General features: G+C 36.1%; 1 protein-coding gene across 1 annotated transcript in view; it reads right to left on the reverse strand.

Moving 5' to 3' along the window:
* Positions 1 to 568: 568 nt before the first annotated feature.
* Positions 569 to 9,687, reverse strand: part of LOC104294586 (chromosome unknown open reading frame, human C5orf34) — a 12,239-nt gene continuing 3,120 nt past the window's right edge. The window contains 10 exon segments of the mRNA XM_009894208.1: positions 569 to 686; positions 1,488 to 1,580; positions 2,325 to 2,413; positions 3,413 to 3,583; positions 3,884 to 3,953; positions 4,169 to 4,260; positions 5,116 to 5,186; positions 5,189 to 5,238; positions 6,528 to 6,623; positions 7,206 to 7,852. Coding sequence (XP_009892510.1) covers positions 569 to 686; positions 1,488 to 1,580; positions 2,325 to 2,413; positions 3,413 to 3,583; positions 3,884 to 3,953; positions 4,169 to 4,260; positions 5,116 to 5,186; positions 5,189 to 5,238; positions 6,528 to 6,623; positions 7,206 to 7,852 — 1,497 coding nt within the window.

A 9,687-nucleotide genomic window follows, 5' to 3' on the forward strand; every position in this document is an offset into this window, starting at 1 on the left:
AACTACACAAAGCTAAAGAATAAAAGAGTATATCACTTAAAATGTCTACAACATTTATAGAAAATGTCTCTAAGACTTCAATTTACCCAAAAGTTACTTTAAAAAGGAAACTATCTGATGTCACACCGCACAGTTTACCAGCATGCATGTTTCATATTAATAAAATTGAACACTGGCTTAAAGACAGTTACAGAGTGGCTTCAAGCACATGCAGCACAGCACAATTTTCTGAGCCATCTGAACGCAATGAAACAACACTGAGGTAGCTGATAAATAGAAAGGTATTGTAGTGCAACAACAAGCCCCAAGGCAACTGCAGATCAGCAGATGAGCATTAGCAAAACTAAAGCAATATCCATTCAAGGGCTTCCTTTTTTGGTGATCTTTTATTTTAGTTTTGCACGCGTGCTACTATTGTTTCGGGTGCTGTGAGACGGGAGTTGGACAAGATAAATGATAAAACAGAAATGATAATTAAGAAAACAAAAAAATGGCTTAAAAAGGTAATTTTAAGAAGTGGGTAAGACAGTAAAAGAAGGTAAGAACAGGATAGACAACATTTGATGACCTAAAATGCAGATTTGAATATGTAGATGAACAAGAGACTATAGACATGAAGAATCTTTACAGCTTTCAAAAGGATACAGGTAAATCTCTGTATTTTTTCAAGCTCAGCATCAGCAGACCTGTACAAGAAAATAAAGATTATTAAACAATTTAGTATCATACAGGGTTCTCAAATGTATTTTCAACTTCAGATTTTAATTTTTAATAGTTTCCAGCAATACTGAAAATTAGGCGAGCAAAATCCAAGTGAAAAAAATGCTTTATTTTTGTCTTTCATACCACTAGTCAATGGCTGCATGTCAATCATTTGTGTTTCCAAAAATCAAGGCTCTGCTCTAAGAATAGCCTCATTGCTGTCTATATGTATAAATATAGACATAATTTTCATTTCATCAGCTACTGAATCTGCTATAATTACAATAACAAGTGCAAGTGTAATAGACTTCAATTAACACATTTTTAATACTCAAATATATTTGTATATGAGGTCAGTAGACCTTTGGTCACTAGCACGTATTAAAAAGGACAAATATATATGCAAGAGACACAAGCGTCAAGTGTTCAAAGGACTATTTTGAACTGCTCAGTGTTCTGTTAAAAGATGCCTTTCTTAGTCTATTTTCTCTTTTTCACATTGCAAGATACTAACTCTGTAAAATCAATCCTCCTTTGGCAAAGTCACCGTAATTCTGATTTTTAAGGCAGGCAGAAGCACAATGAAACAAGGTTCACCTAGAACTCAACTTACCTAACATTTTAAACACTGAAAGAAAAATACGAAACCACACAAAATAAATGGACTTACAGTTTTCATTTTTGACCCTTAGGAAATGCAGCCTATAAAATTCAGAGTTTATAGTCTTTTTGGGTTTTATTTTCAACATTATTTATAGTCACTTATTTAGGATAAAGATGGATACCAATTTTCTTCAGTTACAGAGTGTGCAGTATATTCAGGAATCTCCTTCCTTTCATTCAAACTTTGGCACCATTCTATTGCTGTTTTGATGTACCTATGTTAACATGAAAATTCAGAAAAAGGCAGTTATTTACATGAGAAATACAATCCACTAATTCAAGCAAAGAACTGAAGGCATTACGCAATACACCTGGATCTGAAAGAAAGAGCCGTGATTCAAAATCTAGTTTTTTCTCTAGGTTTCCTTGCCATATTTTAATCCCACTTCTTGTCTAGAATCTCCTTCATATTTAAATCTATGCAGTTATAGAAAATTATAACAAAGCTGTATGATTTGTAATGAATAGTGCACAAATGTTAATTTCTGTTTGTGAATATCTGCTTGCTAAAATGCAACTCAGTAAGCTTCTGATGATTCCCATAATGAGGCTGTAATTAGAGCAAGCAGATTGGAGAAAGCAATCTACAGGCAAAGGTCAATAGCTGTAATAAAGCAAAAATTGGATAAAGTGCTATCCGGTTCTATGTACCCGCTCTATAGAGGATGAAGATTTTTTTTTTTTCTTACCCACTGATGTAAGTGCCAAGTTGCAGCTCCAGTTATGTTTTTAAAAAGACATTACTGTAACAATTATAATGGAATGACAGCATGCAGTGGTCCCAAGTCACACAGATCCTGAATCTTTGCCAGATATAAGATGGAGCTTTTATCATTACATGTTTGTTCCCCCCCTCCCTCCCCCCCCCATATATTTTCAGTAAATACCGTTTCTTCCTATAAAAGAATTTGTACAGAATTCTTTTATATTTAAGTTTAAATTGTTTAAATTACTTATACCTTTCATAGATTCCAGGGTGACTTATTTGAATTAGCTGCTGTACCCCATCAGGATGAGTTAACTTACACCAGCCTACATCTTCATTTATCTTAGAAGAGAAAAAAATTACAAGTATTAATTTTCTGCTGCAGTCTGAAGAAAAAAATCCAAGTATAATATAGCAATTTAAGAATTAAATATCTATGAACATTCCACTTTAAAGACTTAGAATTTTCTCTTTTGCTAAGGATAGAATTTGGTATAGTCTGCTATGACAAATGCAGGGGAAAAAAAAACAACAAAACACCTGGCACCAGCCCAACGCTTGTTTTGTACTATTCAAGAATAAATTATTTCTAAAAGTGTGTAGAAGTGTTTCCAAACCTGTAGAATTTACAATTCTTCCTCCTTTTATTCTGAGTGAGTATACAGATTCGACCTAGCTCACTGTATTTTTTGGCACACTGCCTATCATATTTATATTGTTTATAACAGAGATATCCTCAGACACTTTAATGTCTTTTTTGTGTCTTGTCACCTTATTGTAATAAGCAAAGATGCAGAAGCCGAAAGTCTCAGCAGTCAACCTTGAATCTCACACTCACGTAATTTTCTCTGTAATGCCATTTCACAAAAATCAACATAATCGACATAATATTTTTACTTATATATTAGTAGATTTAAAAATGTATATGGAATACCATATGCACAAGGTTACTTTTCTGAGTAATTTTTCACTATCCATTTGCTCAGTTAGGGATAATCCGAAATAAAAAACAAATACTCCTTTCTTTGATCAATGTGCACTTCTTCACTTAAAACTGTTGCCTCTTTAGGCAACAGTTATGCACTGAAATATTTTTCCTTCTTGTTTCTGGTTAAAATACTGGCAATACATTAACGGTGGTGTTTGTGGATAGTTCCTATTTTCATTTAGACTACTACACAAGCTCAAGAGTAAGCCACAGCAGCAAACTGCTGTGACTTACAAATCTCTCAAAAGACTTCAGTTTATATTTTGTAGGCATCAAAACTTCTGTTTTGTTTCCTAGTAATGCTTTTTCATGAAGAGTTTTAAGAATAGTCATTCCTCTAACTCATGAGTTACCTGGATCTTACTACATGAAGAGCTGAAATCCCAGACCATATTCAAGGTCATCCCATCCCAAAAAGCCACGTGGACTTTATAATCTGAGTACACAAGGAGCCTTCCTATGCTGGGAATAACCTTTTCATACAGCAAAACTGGCAACATTTCTCGTCCATCTGTCTCGGGTACCTAGAACCAGACAAATATATTAAAAACTTGAGGAAAGATTACTTACATCGTTACAGCTGTTTGTATCTCTCCCAGATTTTCAATTCTCTTGTTCCTCCAGACCACAACCAACTCTTCATCATGCAGTTGCTTTCTGCTTCACAAATACACCTTTACACTGCATACTTTTGGTTTCCAAATATATACCTTCTGATCTTTAAGGATACACTCACCACTCCTCCCTCTAGATTAGGTCCTATTCCCTGTAGCCTGTATGATCATCCTTACAACACAAAGACTTACAAATCTTCAGCTACATACCATTTCCCAGCAGCAGAGAGAATAGTTATGAGTTAATGAGAGTTTAGTCTTGTAGCAGTACTGAAGTATTCTGAGGAGAAAAAAACAAACAAAACATTAAGCATTTCATACTTTGTCTTCTAAATAGTTGCGACCTTTGTTCTGTAAGTTTACAGATATCCTCAGTGCTAATACAAATTCTGTTAATTTTTATACTTAATATCATAATAAGTATTATGTGTAACTTTACTGTCCTTTCAAAGTCAGAGGAATTAATGTAACAAAGATAAAGTAGAGTAAAGTTACTTGGTTGCCTGAGTAACGATGGAGGATATAGAGTATGGATTTCCTGGTACATCGGGAGGCAGGCTGTTTACCGAATACATCTTTTCTTCTCTCTGCAATAAAGAGGAGAAAGGAGATGAGGTAGTTACTGGTACTGTAGCATGAAAACAGTATTAAGAGCTCGCAGGATATGAAATTTGTGACCTCCCAGAAAGCAACTATAATCACATTTAAATTTTTCCCAGAACACTCCTTGAAAAGTGAAAAAATGATGTTGTATCCTTTAAGCCTGCTTCTGTGGGAAGAAACAGTCACAGTTTCCATGCACTCAGTGTGGACCCAAAAAGTTCTCTTATCAGAGTGTAGATTGCAGTTCATTACTGAGTAACTATTTTGACTACAAGTTAAAGGCTAGGTTTGAAGGGTACAAATTGACCCCTAATTCTGCTTTAAAAATAGAAAACACTGCATAAGCACTTGAGAGGATCTCTGCTCTGCTGAAACTTAACATTCAGCAGACACAGAGAGGCAAAACCACTTCTCCAGCACTGAACAGATGGTCTGTGGCAAAGCCAGAACAGAATCTGTATCTTCTATGTTCTGTCTCCATATAGTAAAAAAGAAAACACTTCCAGGTACGTAACAATTAAACTGTAATCAATATACTAAACTTTTCTTCTAAATTAGTGAGAAATGGTTATTGTAGAACCTTACTGCAGTACATACTTCAGCTTCTGAAATAAATGTTACAATGAATAAGATTTTTCTTATTATGTCTATAATTTACAAAAATACATTCTGAAACAGAAGGAATAATCTCATTTTTTGTATGATTGATTGCTTGATTCAGTCATTATAGTAATTACCAATGCAGGGACTTCACTATAGACTGCATAGCCAAATGTCTTAAGACTAAGAAAGCTGCTAACTTGAAGGAATTTGGAACATATTTTAAAATAGTTTTATACCTTTTTTGTTCCTTTTTGGATCGTATAATGTACAAAATAGTTTCCCAAAAATGCTCCCTCTGACTTCAAAATGAGTCATCACCAGGATAAATTTCTGCGATGTTTGTCCTACCATGGATAAATCTAAGAGAAATAACAAGATTTTTAACAAGTATTCAAAATGATGTGTCACTAGACAAGCAAAATAGGTTAGCACACTTGAAGAAAGCACTGAGCAGAAACAAATTTTCAACACGATTGTCACATGAAAAACTTTCTACTGTTTCACAAACAGCAGAGTGTTCCAGTTATTTCTTTTAACACACAAGATCAGCATTACCACGCTCTTTGTTTGCATTTGTGCACGGGGGGGTGGGAGTTAAACAAGCTAAGGGCAGCTTTTTTGTGTTGAGGTTAGCATCTCACAAGAGCTGCTCATTCCACTGACCAGAAAATAGTGATTCTGAAGAGAAAAATCCAGTTTTCTTACTGGACCAGCCCTACCTAGTGTACACAGAGAACTGCCAGGCTGAACCATTCCGGAACAACCTGAAGGTCTTCATCTCCAGTGCAGCTGTGTGGTTTTCATGAAGATCAATAGTCTTTTACTTGTGATCATACAGTATCTCGGAGCATAAAACCCATTTAATGAGCCAATTCTGCAACTCTGTGGTTAGATGCCTGGATTTTGGTAATGGAGCTTGTAAGACTGAGCATGGCTACTCACCATACTTCCAAAAGAAATGAGGTATAGTACTGAAGAGCTGCTAAACATTTTGTTCAGGTAAGATGAGAATTTAGGAATCACACTGAGCAAAATGAACACTGGGCAGAAATATTAAAGCTTTAAAGACCAATTAATCATTTAGCAAAGACTTTTAGATGGTGGTAGCAACTGTAGTGTTTTCAAAGTCTGTATATCACATTTGGAAGGGCAATTTTTAAAAAAGTCTTTTTTTTTTTCCTCCTTTTTAAACCATATGGACAAGGTGATTTGCCAGAAAAATCCACAGTTTAGCTGCCTGCAACATGCAAATTATGTAGGTCACCAAGACAAACACCTTAAAGTGTGAAATCTTCAGCATCAAAAGGAGCAATGTAATTTGCAAAGAAACCAAGCACCATAATTGTCAGTGAAGTCCGTGGGAGCTCCAGCTGTCCAGTAAACCTTTAAGAAATCAGATAATCAGATCACTTCTTTACAAGCCTTAAGCATGATTTCAGACACACCCACTTTCAGACCTGGAAATATACTGTACTAGAAAAATCTGAAGTCCAATGAACAAACAGGAGAAATGAACAGACACTTACATGAAGATTGCGTACAGTTTCTCAAAGAGTGAGAAAGGGACAAAGTAAGACTTTTTATCTTAAAGCTTAACTCCCACACAATTGAAGTCTTCTGAAGATGAAACACATGATCTCCTACGTACCTATAAAACACACCCTGGCACCATACAGTCTGAATTAGCTGAGGGCATGAATACTTCTCATTATCTTGTTTCTGAAAGAAGTCATAGAAAGTCCACCTGTATAAAATAAAATAAAAGCTTCAGTAAGTCTGAAGGTCAGGGAGATTTTTTGGTGCGCTGGTGATCATTTCTGTACCAAGAACAGATGCATGCACACCTATCCAAAGGAAAACAGGCCACCTATTTTCAGAGTCCTCTGATACCTTAGCTATACACATTAGTTACCACATTAATTTTCTCAAACCTGCAAAGGTTTTTTTTAATATTTTTAGTGGTCCTGACAAAGAATGTATGCCACTGGCCCACTTCAGAGGTATTATCTTCTCAAAACCAAACAAACAAAAAAAACAACACAAAACCTGTGTTCTTTTTTTAGTATTCTCTTTTTCATTTACATATTTATACAGTATGTCAGAAAATAATTTTTTTTTTTCTCTAGGCTAATTACTATATATTCATTTCAGTAGGATGCAGAATGTTGGTTTCAAAAATTTCATGTTTCAAGAAGTTCCTAAAAAAAAAAGGAATACAACAGTATTTTTTTTTTTTTAGTTTTTATAGCTAGAACTCAGTTATTTTGCTAGAGGTTAAAATTCCAAATTGCAGAATTGTAAAACACATGTTAACAGCTTAAATTACCTGTGTAAATGTGGGGCTCTGCAGCTGAGTGGCAAAGCTGCAGGTAAACGAGAAACTGTTTCATGTGTTCCCATGTCTATTAAAACGTCATCTTCTGTAGATGTATGGTTGTTTTTCTCACATGTCTTCATTACATCCTTAGCAGTACGTAAGTTATAGCACATTAGTGCCAATGACAAAGGGTATTTCCATTCTTCCGGGTAGGAGGAAACAGACCAACACTGTGTAACCCACGTGTATTCAGAAGAACAATTTGTGTAGAACACAGGGACTCCATCTCTGTCTTTCTGGTCACTTGGTTTGGTTGGTTTTCTGTATTTACCTTCAGCACAACCATGTTCATTCTTCTTATTTTCTATTTTTATTTGTTCTAATGACATTTCTGCACTGGAATTTTTACTGGATTTTCCATACTGATCTCCGGTTTGATAGTTGCTATTCTTTTGAGAGGAGTGTAAGGATGCTGCAGATGACTGGCTGACTTTGCATAAGAACTCCACTGTAAATTCTTGCTGTAATTCTGACAGGTAAAGGTGAGCATAACCATCTACTGATGAGATCTTCACGCTACCATTCTCTATACATCTGGTCAGATCAGCTGTAGCAGGGTCAGGCCATCTAATTTCTAAGATATCACTGAAAATAATCTAATACAAGAAAAAGGATTGGAATATGTGGCAAGACAAAAATGACCTGCTTCCCAGAAATTACAAAGGAGCATTTACATTTACACGGATTCAGTCCTTCTGCAAGGTGATGTATGGTAAGCAACTCTAGTCTGTATTTATTTGTGTACATGAACTCAAGAGCAAGCAAAATATTGAACCTTCATATCTGCTTCCTCCTGTTTTGATGGAGTTCTATCTAGCAATACTGTTTTAATTTAATATGCATTCATAAACTAGTACAGTACATGGCCATCTGACCAGGCACAACTGCCCACAGACAGTAGATACTCGTTTCCAACTACTTCTTAAGAAACACTGAACAGAAAGCCTAAATTATCTTGATCATATCAGTTATCATTAGACTTCATGGAAAGCCCGTGTTAGAATTATGTACATTAAAACCCCATGTGCTCTCTTCTCTTTATTTACAAAATTAAAATAAACCTGTAAAATGGCATGTAACATGTATATATGTGCTCTTACCAAAACAGAAATTTATTGAAAATGTTTTGCAGCGAGGTGGGTGATCTTACTTAATCCCGCAGCACTGCAGATTAAGTTACACAGCTATTGCTAGGATGTGGAGAAAACATATTTCTGAAGAAGAATTTAAAATGTAATACAGATTCTAGACTTCTACAATACAACATCTGGAAGTCTCAAAAGAATAGCCTCCTCTTGCTGCTGCGATAGTCAAGTACGGATTGCTGCTTCAATTAGCACTTTTGTTCAAAACAAACATTTTCACAGCATATGCCCTTGTGCTACCCCTTCTACAAAAAATGAAGCAGATGATTCTCAACAAATTACTCCAAACAAGCTACTGCATCTACCTCAAGCCCCAGGTTAAAGCTTTGCCCAAAGAGAGGATACAGTTATAGTTTAGAAAACGCACTAATGACTTCTGAAACTAGCAACATTGTCAAGACATAGAAAGCCTGTCTAGCCATCGGCAGCAGTTCTGCTCTAAAATGAAGTATTTTCCTTTATATTGTCCTTATACCTGATCCCCACACAGAAAATATCCTTAGTCTGCTTTCAATTGAAGACTCCAGGTAAAGCACTGGATCCCAAACAAACACAGAAATGCAAACCCTCTCAAATAAGGTGTGAAAAAAACATAGAAAACGAGTGTTCACACTCCTCATCACTTGTTCCATCTCAGTGTAACCATCTTTGTCTCATTTGACTGATCTTTCATCAGGTACGTTTCAGCCCCGATGATACTTTGGCCTAGCACCAGAAAAGCCTGGACTACAACAAAAATGAAACGTGGCAGCACTGGTGTTATCAGTAAGGTGGGAAAGTCTGCTTAAGGTATTTGGGGCACTAAAGATGAAAACTCACCACAAAGAATTGCAAAAGGATCCTAAGAAAAAATTAAATCAAGCGACCAGACAATAAGGCTGCAGATAAAAATTCAGCAGAGACAAACATAATGTGATATAAATGAGGAAAAGCAACCCTAATTTTACATAAAGAAGGACGGGCTCTGAGCTGACTACTACCACCCAGCAGTAGGATCTTGCAGTTGTGACTGACAGTCCCACGAAAACATACTCTATGTTCAGCAGCAGTTTAAGCAGTGTATCAAATGTTCGAAAATTCTAGGAAAGGAACCAGAACAAACAGAAGACACAGCCGTGCCTCTGCATACGTTCACTGTTAATCTGCATTTTGAATACCATCTGCAGTTCTGAACAGGCTACACCGCTGAGGAGATGCCCCTTGTGGGGCTGTCCAGACCTACGGATGGAGCGCAGCCAACGTGGAGCCCGGTCACTGGGCTGTTCTGAACCCAGGGGAAAGTGAAG

Source organism: Charadrius vociferus, unplaced genomic scaffold (assembly GCF_000708025.1).
Source record: "Charadrius vociferus isolate BGI_N301 unplaced genomic scaffold, ASM70802v2 scaffold70, whole genome shotgun sequence".
NCBI classification, from domain to species: Eukaryota; Metazoa; Chordata; class Aves; order Charadriiformes; family Charadriidae; genus Charadrius; species Charadrius vociferus.